Source organism: Delphinapterus leucas, chromosome 1, assembly GCF_059928025.1.
Source record: "Delphinapterus leucas isolate spDelLeu-1000000601 "Yukka" chromosome 1, BTC_Dleu_Yukka2, whole genome shotgun sequence".
Classification (NCBI taxonomy): Eukaryota; Metazoa; Chordata; class Mammalia; order Artiodactyla; family Monodontidae; genus Delphinapterus; species Delphinapterus leucas.
Genome location: NC_143129.1, coordinates 145,235,840 through 145,251,712, shown reverse-complemented (window position 1 = coordinate 145,251,712; position 15,873 = coordinate 145,235,840). Strand labels below are relative to the sequence as shown.

Here is a 15,873-nt window from a genome sequence, read left to right as displayed (position 1 = left end):
TCAATGAATACTGGGCAGGTTATGATTATCCCAGACTTATTAAGAGCCAATTATGTACCAACTGTTCCATAAGATATTTTTATTGATTATTTAAATAACGTTGCAGAAAATTGACAATTATTCACATTTATGTTGTATTTTTAATCTTGATCAATATCAGCTAGTGTCATTTTGTATATACTTTTCTATATATTTCTATTCTTATATTTATAATTTTTAATGTCTATTTGATGGTTCAGTGAATTAATATACTGTGTTTGCTTAACTTTTCCCAAGGAAATATTAATATGAATATTAAGCCCTTGGAAGAGAGAAAAAAAATAGGAAGGTTGTAAGTCTAATTTTCTGGAGTACCGATTAGCCAACAAGACTCGCTATTTGATGTTTTAAAAGAAGTTTATTTTTAAAATAAACCAAAATTATTGCAGAAACATAGAGTGTGGGTATATAATATGTAGTTAATGTGGTGGTAAATACCAGTTCCCTGTGGTATCTTTTTAAGTAAATGATAATAATGAAGCTATGCTTGTAAGGATTAATGAGCAGTTTGCCTGCTATATTAAACTCAATAATAATTATCCTTTTAGTTTATCCATTAATTATCCTTTAACTGGCACATCAAGTGGTAAGCACTCAAGTGTTACAAAGCAAAGTTTAAAAAGTGATACATTCGTTAGTGCTTTCCAGTGTAATTGGAAAAAATATCAGATTAAGCATAGTTGAATGGTTTTGTTCCCAAAGAGTAAATATTAAAAATTAAAAGTGTGCATCTTAGCCATCTTCCTTGGCCGAAGAAAATCAATCTGTTTTCCCTGCATAAACAACATTTTATAGTATTTTTTTATCAGTTTGGTATGTCAGAAAATATAAATACAAACACTTTTTACATAAAGTTAACTCTTAGCACCCATCATCATATGAAACATTTTCATATTAGGGCAGATCGGTGAGCACCATCTAATCCAGTATCTGGTCTTTGACAGTAACCAGTGTTGAGTGCATTCAAATCAGACATCCGATCTCCATAAATGTACTATATCAGGCAGTAGTAAACCATTGGATAAGTTATTGGCCTAATAACTAAAAAGCTTTTGCAATTTGATCTTAGCATGTGTTTTTTCAAATCCACTCATTACATTTTTATAGAAAATAACGTTTCTATGTTATTTGTTTGGTCTTATCCTTTAGTAGTGAAAGCCACAGATAAAGAATATACACACACAGCCCAAAAGTGCATCTCTTTATTACTCTACACATCTTGCTTTCCAGATTCATGGATTGTTTCCTTGTTCTTGGAATAAAGGAATAGATGAATAAAATCTCCATTGTTGAGACCCACACTCCATTCCCCTTTACTTTCTCCCTTCCAGATCTTCTTTGTTCTTCCCCGTCTTTTAGATCTTTCCTCATATGAACGTCCCCTGTGGTGTCATTCTCTTACTTCCCCTTCCTCATTATCCACTCTCCTTCCTACCTCACGGCCTGTGATCATTTTCCTATTATGTCATTTTAAAAAAATGAATCTGATTCTCAAAGTGAGCCTGTTATCGTTAAGAGTTATGAAACACTGGCTGGTTGGCCCAGTTGGTTGTCAGATGGTGCTAATGAGATCCAGGTCAGGGGTACATCCCCATATGGGACTGTTAGTTTTTTCTTTGTTTAATGGCCTCAGACTGTACCTCTGGCTTTGACCAGCTCTTTAATAAATGTATTCAAGTGGTCAAAAAGGAGTGTGGGTATATATGTACAAATCCAATCATGCTATTGGAAAACTCATACAAAGTTTGCTTCTAGTGGGTATTCAGCTCACCAGATGTTTAGTTCTACTACTACTAGTGCCAGAGGAGAATGCAAACATGAATGAGTTGCAGTCCTTATCCTAAGAAAGCTTACTGTCTCCTGACTAAGAGCCTGTAAATGACTGACTAAATACGAGGCAGGATGAAATATGTCTGAAATAGTGTTACTAGCAAGTGGTATAAACACACAAAGGACAGAACAATGAAATCTGATGGGGAAATCTGGGAAGCTTTCATGAAAAAGACAGCACTTGAACTGGCCTTTGTAAGAGTGGTTGGATTTTGCTAACTAGAAAATACATATAAAATAGAAACATATTTCATGTGCTATGTATAGGATGTTACTAAAAGAGCAGAAAAGGAGGGAGGTATACATGGGGAAAGAGGAAATTCATTTCACAGATATTTACTGAGCACTTAATATGTGCCAGTACCTATGCTACTAGGCATGGGGAACTTAGAAGTGCATCCAAAATGGTACCAGCCCTGGAGGGGCTCACAGTCTCTGAGGGAAGTAGGCAAATGAATAGTCACAATACAGTGTGGGAAGTTCTGCACTTAAGGTATACACATGAAGAAGAGCTTCTTCCCTTGTTTTTAAAGAGCTTAACAGATGTGGCAGACATCACTAATTGATTATGGCAGCATTTCTTCTGAGTCCAGAATCCTTGACAAAAGACAGCTCTGGGTGGATGTGTTTTATATCTTCACCCAGCAATTGCCAGTTTGTCCAGGATTGGACAACTGAATAACACATACTCAACTCACAGGTACAAATAGATAAGGAAGGCAAATCAGATTCTCTGTCTCTGGGAAACTGAACTGGGAAATACCAAGAAGCAACAGTGGGAGTTTTGAAACAGAAGAGATATTGGAGGAGTTATGAGGAAGCAGAAGCTATGGGTAGAGATGTGTAGGAAAGGGGGAGAGAATAAGGCAGTTAGAATTGATAGTAAGGCAAATGGAGAGGAGGAAAAACATTTGAAAAAGAGACCAGGCAAATCATGAGAGACACAGAGAAAGAATATGGTCCTTAAATAAATCCCTAGGTTTCTTACAGCATTCTTGTTCCCATTCATACACATGTATCTCATAGTAAAACCCCTTTTTCTCAAAGTCTCAGTAAGACTCTGGTCCTTTCACCCAAAAGGGCTTACCTAAATTACCAGATTAGGACCCATTGGGAAGGACTCTCAACTTGGGTAGGTTTGGATTATCCAAAGGCAGTTATAAGGTAGGCATTCTTCACTTTGTTCAATGAACATGTTATACACAAGGATGCATGATGAATCATTTTCCCTTATGATTTACATTTTAATATTACAAATGTTTTTCTTCATTTCTTCATTCCGATTGGCCTTCATTTAACAAGAAGCATGCATGAGAATTGCTAGCTACTTGCTTCTTATTCCCATCACATTGCTGGTATAGCACCTATCCTGCTGCCCCTTGGTTTTCTGTGTACATGCCTCTCCTTTCTAGGCTGTGACTTCTTAGAGGGTAGGGGGTCAGGTGTTTTCTGCTTGGGTATCTCTAATACCTAGATCAGACCATACTCAGAGTAGCGACTCAATAACTATTTGCTGAATGAAGTATGAATAAGTATCCAGTTCTGTGAATTTCAAGGCACTCTCAAGGTTCTTTTTTATATATACTACAGTTTGATGGAATGGCCATGACTTATTTTTGCAAATGTACACATACCCTTCTTCCCCTAACAACCACTCCCCTCAAAAAAAGAAAAAATTTAAAAAAAAGAGCCTTTTTTCTTGCCTGTCGTATTAAGTGAATCTCTAAACAGTCAGTGACTAACCATCCTCACACTGGGACGAGGAACCCTCATTGGGGTGAGGAGCCTCTTTTGCAAATGTTGCTGGACAAATGCTGGGCAGACGGCCAGCCACCCTTATAGCGTTGTAAAGTAGTCTGGTACCCGGGCTGCCTCAGGCTGGGGGCTAGTTCAGTGCCCACCCAGGAGGCCATGAAAAGCTCAAGGAGTCTAGGTTCTGGAGAGCCATGGCACCACGTCCACTCACTCCAGCACCAGCCTTGGAGATAATCAGTCAGTCATCAGGACCCCAAACTTCCCTGAACACCTTTTGTCTGTTACACCTAGGCAGATGTCTGGACCTGGATATTCATTCTCTCTCTCCCTTTCTCTTTCTCTCTCTCTCTCAGTCCTGTTCTGTTTCCTGCGTGGTCCTCATTTCTTCCAGGTTTCTTTATTATATTCATTTTGGTCTGCTGGTCTCTCTCTTTTGTTAGGACACTTATCAAATGTCCGGTGATCCTTTTTTTATTTTGGTGCATTTTTTCCTTAAACTTTTCCTTTTTAAAATATATGTATAGGGCTTCCCTGGTGGCGCAGTGGTTGAGAGTCTGCCTGCCGATGCAGGGGACACGGGTTCGTGCCCCAGTCCAGGAGGATCCCACCTGTCGCGGAGCAGCTGGGCCCGTGAGCCATGGCCGCTGAGCCTGCACGTCCGGAGCCTGTGCTCCGCAACGGGAGAGGCCACAACAGTGAGAGGCCCGCGTACCGCAAAAAAACAATAAATAAATTAAAAAAAATAATAAAATAAAATATAAGTATAGTACATATATGGAAAAGCACACAAAAGATATATGTACAACTCACTGAATTCATCACCAAGCAAGTGCCCACCTCACCTGGCCTGATCCTTGTCATTCTCCAGGTCTCACGTCAAGTGCCATTCCCTCCTGAGGCCAGGAGCTGCCCTCCTGGGTTGGGTCCCTTTGCTGTAGCTCTGTGCCCCAGAACTCGCTCATATCCTCTTTCCCAGCCCTCGGTACACTTGCAGTCCCTGCTTCTATCTGTCTCCAGCCAACCAGTGCTCTCTGTGGAGTCAAGAGCTGTGTTGACCTTGTTCACTGCTCTTTCCTCAGCCCAGGCACATAGTGCTGAGTAAGTATTTGAATGTGTGGTAGGGTGGGGAGGGAAAGAGTTGAAGGGAAAAAAGCAAGTGAGAGAAATTTGTTTCCTGTTTTCAAGGAACTCACTCTCAGGGAAGACAAACTCAAAAAAATAGATCATTATAATATGTTATGAAAATGACTAAGGGAAGCTCGGGACACTGTGGCAGCCCCAAGGGGAACTTTCAGTCCTTTAAACTAGGATTTGCTTTTTTGCTTTTTGTTTTTTAGCTAAGCTTTGACATACAAATAGGAATGAGTTTCCTAGGGAAATTGCGCCTTGCTGAGGAAACGTGTACCTGCGCACGGGCGTAGAGGTGTGTAAAAGCAGCTGAGGTTGTTCAGGCTGGGCCAGGGTCAGGACCAGGGAGGCGAATAGTGAGCGATGCACCTGGAAAGGAACGAAGTGAGGGGGTCTCTGACCAGCAACCCGGTCTGGCCTGGATCCAGATCATGTGGGCAAAAGTCTCAGACCTGTCCTGATTTCATTAGGCCTGTGACTTCAGGAGGGCTTGGGCCTGAGCCAGACCACCCCAGAATTGCCACAGGTCCTATCCTCTAGGCCACTTTCTGCTTAGCTGACCCTGCAGAGGTCTCTCCAGACTCAGCTGGTCTGTCAGAAGGTTAAGGGGGCAGTGAGTATGGTGAAAGGGAAGAAACATGGGTGTTGGAGTTGGGGGCTCCGAGTTAGAGTCCCAACTCTGCCTCTTAATAGTTGTAAGATCTGGAGCATTCCTTTACCTTTGAACCTGTTTCCTCATCTATAAAATGAGATAATAGGAGTTGTGAGCAGTAAATGTGAAAAGTGATTTATAAACTGCTTTACACACATATTAGGATCCAGACCCATTGTTTTTAAAATGCTGTAAGGGGTTAAAAGTCACTTTAAAAACAAACAAACAACAAAAAAAGCATAAACTGTTATACTGATTTATTATCCTTGGTCTTCGTTTCCTGGTTGGTAAAGTACAGGGCCCAGGGCCCAGAACCCATTGCTTGGTTCAAGCCAGTTTCCTGTTATAATGGCAAATATTACCACCCGGCAGGGGTTGTGAATGAGGTCCCTGTCACAAAGCACATGGCCTTGTTCCTTAATTGCCAGGGTGGAATTAATTTGCTCTTCCTGTTTCTTTTGTGACAGGAAGTAGATGTCTTTGAATTTCAGTTGATTAATGGAGGCCTCTGAGCAAAGTGCCCCAGCCTCTCTCGCTTTTAATCCTTATGCAATGCAAGGCCCTAATTTGATAATTTTGCTGTTTTTTCAGATGGATCACCTACTGGTTGAAAATATTGAACGGGAAACGTTTCATCTCTGCTCCCGCCTCATTAATGGGCCATACCGGCGGACAGTGAGAGCCCTGGTCTTCACATTAAAGCATCGAGCTGAAATCCGGGCTCAGGTGAAGAACGGCACGCTGCCAGTCGGCACGTTTGTACAGACCCACAAAAAATGACCTGAGGATGGTTCCAACCCTGGGCTGGGCAGAAAGGAAAATGGGCCTTTCTCTGCCATTCAAAGACTCTTTTGAGTTTGGGCGATGGCTGATGCTGGCGGTGCTGAATTTTCCCATGGTGCCATTCCTTCAGACAGAGGATACAGAGAGCCCTGGGAGACAGACCTGCAGGAAATGCTTCATTAGCTGGAGTGCGCTGGTGCTGCCTAACAGGATGTGCGCTTGCTGGCGCTAGGAAGCGCAGTACGGTTGCCATCACCCCACACAGTGAAAGGGTGACGAGTTCCACTGTGAATATGCCAGGGACACCTCTAAACTTCCTCCGTGTCAGGCAGATGAAGTTACTACTTTATTTTGCCACCCTGCAGGTAACTGAAACTCAATTACCACAGCTGCTCACTCAGTTCCATCCCCCTGAGTTTAGATAGCTCCAGTGCCTCTCAGAACTCCCCTGTCTGTACTCTTTGCTCTACCCCAGGGGTGAGCCTGTCAGAGCCCGCCAACTACCCCTTCTTTCCAGAACTCACTTATCTGAACGTTTCAGCTCTCCCTGGAAGACCTGCGTTGGTCTCCAGAGCCCCCATGCTGAGGCTTCTAATGAGGAACTGTCCTGAAGCATCCCCACACCTTGGGGTTTATTTGAATATGTTGGCTCTCTCGGTTTAGGGCTCTGTAGAAGATACATAATGAAATTGCTCTTGAAATGAATTACTGTAGGAGAAAAATTATATACATATGTATTTTCAAATGAAATACCCGTATATAGACTTGCTTGAACAATTATGTAAGTGATATTTGCTTTTTTTAAAAAGTAATAATAAACTGGGGATTTTTTGTCCCTAAAACCAAAGGTATGGCTTGTTCACTGAAAAGTGTTTTGGGTTGAGAAAGAGTATAGTTGGTGAAAATAAAGAATGATTGGACAGGAATCTGAGGGAGATAGCAAGACCCAAAGAAGGTTTTTTAGGTTAGGGGAGACTGGAGCATGTTTGTAATCTGAAAAGAAGGAGCCAGTAGAAAGGGAGAGATTTAGGGAATTCTCTGGCAGTCCAGTGGTTAGGACTCTGTGCTTCCACTGCTGGGGGCCCGGGTTCGATCCCTGGTCGGGGAACTAAGATCCTGCAAACCTCGCAGCGCGGCCAGAAAAAAAAAAAGGGGGAGAGATTTAAAATTCAGAAAAAGAAGAGATGGATTAAAAAGGAAGGACACCCTCTCTCTCACACTCACACACACACTCAGCTTTTTTCTGACACTCTTTTGACAGTAAGTTGCATACATCACAGATTTTTACCCCAAATGACCAATAAACAAGAAATGATGCTTAGGAACTTCTCTGGTGGCACAGTGGGTAAGACTCCGCTCTCCCAATGCAGGGGGCCTGGGTTTAAGCCCTGGTCAGAGAACTAGGTCCCACATGCATGCTGCAACTAAGAGTTCACATGCCACAACTAAGGAGCCAGTGAGCCGCAACTAAGGAGCCTGCCTGCCGCAAGACCTGGTGCAACCAAATAAATATTAAAAAAAAGAAAAATGATGCTTAACCTCAAAAATATTCAAGAAAATGCAAAATAAAGCAATAATACAATGCCATTTTTCACCGATAAAACTGGAAAACATTTTAAATTAGGACACAGGGAGGGGGAAGGGTAAGCTGGGATGAAGTGAGAGAGTAGCACTGACATAGTATATATGTCATAGTATATACACTACCAAATGTAAAATAGATAGCTAGTGGGAAGCAGCTGCATAGCACAGGGAGATCAGCTCGGTGCTTTGTGGCCACCTAGAGGGGTGGGATAGGGAGGGTGGGAGGGAGATGCAAGAGGGAGGGGATATGGAGATATATGTATACATATAGCTGATTCACTTTATTATACAGCAAAAACTAACACAACATTGTAAAGCAATTATACTCCAATAAAGATGTTAAAAAATAAAATGCCAACTTCTGGTGAAGATGTGGGGAAATGGTCACTTTTATACACTGATGGTGGGAATATGAATTACCACACCCTTCTTGGAAAATAATCTGCCGATATTTACAAATATTTAAACATATATGTACATTGACCCAGCAGAAAGTTTTCCTAAAGTAATACATACAAGGATGTTTTGTGCAGCATTATTTGTGTGTGGGGAAGACTGACAATGAGTAGTCATTAAAAAGAATGGGACTTACCTGGTGGCGCAGTGGATAAGAATCCACCTGCCAATGCAGGGGACACGGGTTCGATCCCTGGTCTGAGGAAAATCCCACACGCCGCAGAGCAACTGGGCCCACGTGCCACAACTACTGAAGCCTGCGTGCCTAGAGCCCATGCTCTGCAACAAGAGAAGCCACTGCAATAAGCCCGCGCACTGCAACAAAGAGTAGCCCCCGCTCGCCACAACTAGAGAAAGACTGCGCGCAGCAACGAAGACCCAACGCAGCCAAAAATTAATTAATTAATTAATTTTAAAAAAGAATGAATGACTGCTGTATCCATTGACCTGAAGGGTTGACCAAGATGTATTGTTAAGTGAAAAAAAAAAAAGAAATTTATAGAGAAATGTCTTTAATAAGAACCCAGTTTCATAAAAAGGAAACAAAAAAATCCTATATATGAATGTATGTCTTTGTACAGGATTATATGAACACAGAGAAATGTATGAAATGATATATATCAGGTCATTTCCATTGGCTGCCTTAGGGAGGAGAGGGGAGTCAGAAGATGGCATGAGAGGAGGTAGGAGTTGGGGAAGAAAAAAGTGTATCAAGATGAAATCTGCCAATGTAATGATGTTGAATATACTTGTATGATTTTGTGTGTATTTATGTTTATATTTTTGTTCTTTTAATGGATTAAGCTTATCAGAGATTTATTTTAGAGAAATTTAAAAAAAGAAGCAAGGACAGAAAGAAAGGAACTAACATTGTCTACCTTCTAGGTGCTAGATACTTTTTCTAAGATAATTTGTTAGCATTTACATTGATCTTTATATAGTTTTTTAAAAATCCTGTTGAATCATCTCGTTGTATTAGTAGGTATTGTTTCAGTTTTTTAGATTTCTTCTTTTATTCAGCAACCATTTGCTGAGTACCCATTCCATGAGGCCTTGTGGATACCTGGCAGGAGCTACAGATGAGACCCTGAGGCTCACCAAGCAGAAGTACCTTGTTCAGTTTCCCACTGCTAGTGACTATGGGAGCTGGAATAATGATTGCTCAGCACTGTGCTAGACATTTTTAAAAATACCCAATTAAAGGTGAGAAAATTGAGGCTCAACAGTGGTTTAGTAACTTACTCAAGGTCACACGGATAGTGAATAGAAGATCTAAGATTCAAAACCCAGGTCTATGCTCAACATCACTAATCATTAGAGAAATGCAAATCAAAACTACAATGAGGTTTCACTAGGTCCCATGTGTTTATTTTTGTTTTTATTTCCATTTCTCTAGGAGGTGGGTCAAAAAGGATCTTGCTGTGATTTATGTCATAGAATGTTCTGCCTATGTTTTCCTCTAAGAGTTTGATGGTGTCTGGCCTTACATTTAGGTCTTTAATCCATTTCTTTTTGTAGTGAGGTGGATGGACCTAGAGACTGTCATACAGAGTGAAGTAAGTCAGAAAGAGAAAAACAAATACCGTATGCTAACACATGTATATGGAATCTAAAAAAAAAAAAAAATGTCAGAAGAACCTAGGGGCAAGACAGGAATAAAGATGCAGACCTACTAGAGAATGGACTTGAGGATACGGGGAGGGGGAAGGGTAAGCTGGGACAAAGTGAGAGTGGCATGGACATATATACACTACCAAATGTAAAATAGAAAAGCTAGTGGGAAGCAGCCGCATGGCACAGGGAGATCAGCTCTGTGCTTTGTGACCACCTAGAGGGGTGGGATAGGGAGGGAGGGAGGGAGGAAGACACAAGAGGGAGGAGATATGGAGATATATGTATATATATAGCCGATTCACTTTGTTACAAAGCAGAAACTAACACACCATTGTAAAGCAGTTATACTCCAATAAAGATGTTAAAAAAAAAAAACTGCATTGAGGTATCACCTCACGCCAGTCAGAATAACCATTATCAAAAAAGCTAGAAACAATAAATGCTGGAAAGGGTGTGGTGAAAAGGGAACCCTCCTACACTGTTGGTGGGAATGTACATTGATACAACCACTATGGAAAACAGTATGGAGGTTCCTTAAAAAATTAAAGATAGAACTACCATATGACCCAGCAATCCCACTACTGGGCATATACCCTGAGAAAACCATAATTCAAAAAGAGTCATGTACCACAATGTTCATTGCAGCTCTATTTACAATAGCCAGGACATGGAAGCAACCTAAGTGTCCATCGACAGATGAATGGATAAAGAAGATGTGGCTCATATATACAATGGAACATTACTCAGCCATAAAAAGAAATGAAATTGAGTTATTTGTAGTGAGGTGGATGGACCTAGAGTCTGTCATACGGAGTGAAGTAAGTCAGAAAGAGAAAAACAAATACCGTGTGCTAACACATATATATGGAATCTAAAAAAAAGGTTCTGAAGAACCTAGGGGCAGGACAGGAATAAAGAGGACATGGGGAGGGGGAAGAGTAAGCTGGGATGAAGTGAGAAAGTGGCATGGACATATATAAACTACCAAATGTAAAATAGATAGCTAGTGGGAAGCAGCTGCATGGCACAGGGAGATCAGCTCAGTGCTTTGTGACCACCTAGAGGGGTGGGATAGGGAGGGTGGGAGGGAGACGCAAGAGGGAGGGGATATGGGGATTTACATATACATATAGCAGCCAAAAATTAATTAATTGTTTGTTATACAAACAATTTGTTATACTTTGTTATACAGCAGAAACTAACACAACATTGTAAAGCAATTATACTCCAATAAAGATGTTAAAAAAAAAAACAAAACAGGTCTATTTGCCTGTATATAGCCTCCCAGGTTGATTTCATCCAGTCTTGTGGTTTCAGGCATCTTTTACATGCTGATGACAACTCCAGTTTGTATCTTCAGCCCATCCCTGTCCCCCAAGTTTCAGACCCTGGATGACCAGGATCAAATTTGAAGGGCCTTTTGAGCCCTAGGCGAAGGCGTTTGGACTGATTCCATGCAGGAACTATGCGCTTAGTTTCTGGTTAAGGGGCTGTGTAGAAGAGAAGCTGTAGCAGGCAGAGAGACTGGAAGTGGGAAGCTTCATTTTTAAACAACCAAAAGGTTCTGTTAACTTAGGAACCCAGAGTAAGTTGAAGACAAATTGCTCTCTGGCTGAAAGGCTTCAGTGGTGATAGTTGGAAACTACAATGATTTACAGAGATGTGCTTTGGAGATTTGGAAGGCAGACTATGTTATTTGTGGCTGTTTTCTCCTTGGTGCATGTGCAGAATTTCCATGAACACTAATGGAGCTATTCTAGTGCTTGCTGAAGGAAAGGAGGCTTGCAGACATCTGTGCAAGCTTGCCCACCCACTAAGAAGCACCTCTGAGTTCCAGCCTCTTAAAAATGAAAGGGTCAGCTCGTGAAATGAGGTGAGAGATGTTCCTGGGACTTCTGAGTTGCCTGTAAGCCTAGGCATGAATATGGTTTCTAAATGTGTTCAGTTGCTAGGGGAAATTTGGGAGACTATATACCATTAGAATCTGCTCCAGCAGCTTATTGATCCTTTTCTTGTGGTCGTTAAATTGGAGGTCCTGGTCTTTGGAGTAGGGAGCTTGTCTATTTTCATTCACTCAACAAAAAAATGTTGCCCCCCCCAAAAAAAATGTTGCCCAGCTCCTGTGTTCCAGGGACTAGACTGGCTCTGGGGAAACTGCAGTAAATGAGATACAATTTCTACCCTTCAGGAACTCTTAGTTTGGTGGGGAGACAGACAGGTAGGAAAATAATTACAGTATAGCATATTAAGTGTTTACTGTAGATATTTAAAATGTTGAGAAAGTGGAGAAAGCAGTGATTAACACCATTCTAAGGGAAAGAAAGTCTTCACACAGTTAACGTTTGAACCACATCTCGAAGGGCAGTTATGAGATCTTAGCAGAGGGGTCAGTATGTGTGCAAAAGCACAGAGGTGTGAAGTGCATGGCTTGTTTCAGTAAAGGCAAATAAAATGGGTGGTCGAAGCATAAGGGTCTTAGTAATGGAGAGAAATGGGACGGAAAAAAAGCCTGGAGGGCTTGTGAAAGAGTTTGGACTTTGGCCTTCAGATCATGGGAAGCCATGAGAAGTTTCTGAGGAGGTGAGGGACCTAATAAGATATGTGTTTTAAAACGATAAAAATGTTCCTGTATAAACAGATATTTAAGAAAAAAATGTAATAAAAAAAAACACAACTATTTAAGACAAAGGAAAGAAACACTTGAGATTCAGTAAATGAGAGATTTTTTTTTTTGACAAATGAAGTTTAGAGTTGACCAAACAGATATCATAAGAGAGTCCCAAGTTTGAAAAATGGCAGAAAGCTGAGATAATGCATTTACTGTGTTCAGTGGTGAAGGAACAGGCAGCTGGCCTTCTTTCATTTATAGAATATCAGGTTTTTAAACTTGTGCTTGTCAACCTTGGTTTTCTTTTGCTACAGCCTTAGGCCTCAGAGCCTCACCCTGAGATTTGTAATGTGTTTTGGATGCGTTTATCACAGCCAGATGGGCCAAGGGCTTAGTTTGTTACTGCCCATTATTGCTATCGAAGGGAGTCCATCCAGAAAACAAGGCTTTGGAGCTTCGATTAGTTTAGTGACACTGCCTTGGTTTCAGAAGAGAGATGATTTGATTGGATGACTTTGTATTTTCTTTTAAATCAACCAAAATGATACAATTGCTGCCAGGAATAGGCTTTTACCCATAAGCTAAGGAGGTTGGTTGCAAGATCCAAGAAGACCAGGATGTCCAATCAAATGCTACTTTTTCATCTTGTTAAAATCTTTGATTTAGGGAATTCCCTGGTGGTCCAGTGGTTAGGACTCGGTGCTTTCATTACCGAGGGCACGGGTTCAATCTCTGGTCGGGAAACTAAGATTCCACAAGCCACACAGCATGGCCAAAAAAAAAATAAGAAAAAAATCTTGGATTCAGGGCATATTTACTGAGTTCTCATGTGCCAAACCCAAGGGTCAAAGGGATAAATAAAACAGTCTCTGACCCCAGGAAGCTCACAGTCTAGTGAAGGAGACAGATAAACCATTTTTTAAAAGGCAGACAATTATGAATTATGAATTCAAAAGGAGGAAATAAGCCAATTAACATATTAGAAGATGCTCAACCTCACTGGTAATCAGGGAATGGCAAAGATTAATGCCATCTTTAAAGACCTAAAGGATGCAGGGATAGTGTTCCCTTTAACTCTCTATTTAATTCACTGGTCTGGCCCCTACAAAACTCAGATGGATCCTGAAAGATGACAGTGGACCACAGCAAGATCAACCAAGTGGTAGCTCTAATTGCGGATGTGGCATCTTTCCTAGAGTACATTAACATGTTCTCAGGTACATAGTATGTAGCCAATGAGGTAGTGAATGTTTTTCTTTTCCTTCCCTATCAGAAAGGAAGATCAGAGTTCGTATTCACTTGGAACAGACAAAAGTATACATTTAGTCTTGCTCCAAGACTGTTAACTCTCCCGCTGTCTCACAACCTAGTCTGGAAAGACCTGCACTGCCTAGGTATCTTGCAGAACATCACACATATCTACTGTGTAAAGACATCAGCTAATTGGACCAGACGAGAAAAAAACAGCGAGTATATCAGAAGCCTTAGTGAGACACACGCATTGCAGACAGTGGGAGAAAACCCTATGAAGTTTCAGGGGCCTGACATATCAGTGAAATTTTTAGGGACCTGTCATCTGGGATAGGCCAGGCACATTCCTTCCGAAGTAAAAGACAGTATTGCATCTACTCTCCCATTATGAAGGAAGCACAATGCCTGGTAGGCCTCTTTGGGTTTTGGAGGCAGCATATTCCTTCCATACCTGGGAATACTGCTTCATCCCATATACTGGATAACACAGAGGTTGCCCATTTTGATGGGGACCCAGAGTGGGAAAGGTCTCAGCAGCAGGTCTAGGCTATAAGACAAGTAGCCCTGCTGTGTGGACCATATGATCTGGCAGAACCCATGGTATCTGAGGTATCTGTAGTGGGAAAAGATGCCTATGGAGTTTATGACAAGGCCTAGTAGGAGAGTCACAGTCTAGACCCCTGGGGTTCTGGAGCAGGACCATGTCATCTGTAGCCAGGAATGACACACTTTTCAAAACACAGCTCCCAGGGACTTCCCTGGTGGTCCAGTGGTTAAGAGTCCGCCTTCCAATGCAGAGGACGCGGGTTCAATCCCTGGTCGGGGAACTAAGGTCCCACACGCCGTGGGGCCTGGTTCGCTGCAGGGTTTTGGTAGAGACAGACCGTCTGACCACGCATCATCAAGTTGACCACGCAGCCGAAGCTGCTCAGCGTGAGCTGGATTCCTTCAGATCCACCAAGTCATAAGGTCAGACAAGGCCAGCAGCAATTCGTCATGAGATAGACCTGGCACAAGTGGGATTGGGCACAGCAGGGCCACAGGGCAGAAGGTAGCTGCATGAAAAGGTGGCCCAGACACCTATGTCACCCACCACATTTGCACCAGTGTGTCTTCCTCAGCTCACCTGTGATTGTCTGGGGAGCTCCTTATATCCAGCTGGAGGAGAAAAAAAGCCAAAATCTGTTCATGAGAGAGTCGGCTCAGTACATGTGAGCAAGCCAAAAATAGACCATTGCTGCACTGCAGGCCCCACACAGGGGTGTCCTTGAAAGACAGGGAAGGAGAAAATAGTTTCAGTGGGCAGAGCTTTGAATAGTCGTCCACTTTTTGGAGAAAGAAAAGGAACCCTAGGTTAGACTATTACTGGATCTCATGGGCAGCAGTGAATGGTTTGGCTGTTTGGTTAGGGATCTGGAAGGATAAGACTGGAAAACCGGGGACAAGGAGACCTGGGGTAGAGGCATGTGGATGGACCTATGGAAATGGGCACCAAGCGTGAAGGTCATTGTATTCCATGTTAACACCCACCAGACAGTGTATACCATAGAAGAAGCATTAAACAACCACGTATGTGCAGTCGATATCAGCCAGCCTCTAAGACCACCCCAGTGCTGGCAAAAGAGGTGCCTATAAACAGAGTAACCATGATGGCATGGAGAAAGGGCAAGTATGGGCCCATTAGCATGGGTTCCCTCTCACCAAGACTCATGTAGCTATTGCCGATGCTAAGTGTTCAACCTGCCAGTTACGAAACCCAACTCTGAATCTCAGATGTTTCCTTCCCTTGAGGAAAACAACCAGCCACTTGACAAGTTGATTATGTTAAACCCCTTCTACCCTGGAAAGAGCTGTGATTCATCTTCACTGAAATAGACATATATCCTTGGTATTGCTTTGCTTGTAGGGCTTCATCCTGTGTAACTCTCCAAGGGTTACAGAGTGTTTAATCTACTGGCATGGATCTCGCATGACTCTACAGCAGTGGGCACACGGACATGGAGGCAACTCATCCCTTCACATACTGCACTATCCTTAAGCTGCCAGCTTGGAACTATGTGTAGAAGGCACGGCTGAGGTACCAGCTCAGAAACAATACTCTGTGAGGACAGGATGTCGTCCTCCTAGAAGCAGCATATATTCTAAATCAAAGACCATTACACAGTGCTTTGTC

At 42.1% G+C, this 15,873-nt stretch overlaps 1 protein-coding gene across 3 annotated transcripts in view; it reads left to right on the top strand.

Moving 5' to 3' along the window:
* TCEANC2 (transcription elongation factor A N-terminal and central domain containing 2) overlaps window positions 1-7,971 on the top strand; it is a 38,643-nt gene extending 30,672 nt beyond the window's left edge. For 2 of the 3 annotated variants that reach the window (XM_089922319.1, XM_089922329.1), the window contains exons 5-6: window positions 4,493-4,722; window positions 5,996-6,192. In XM_089922319.1, the coding sequence (XP_089778445.1) occupies window positions 4,493-4,722; window positions 5,996-6,083 (318 nt within the window). In that variant the 3' untranslated portion in view covers window positions 6,084-6,192. Of the gene's footprint in view, window positions 1-4,492; window positions 4,723-5,995 lie in introns of all 3 variants that reach the window. The other variant, XM_022575747.2, reaches the window with a different exon arrangement.
* Window positions 7,972-15,873: the final 7,902 nt, after the last annotated feature.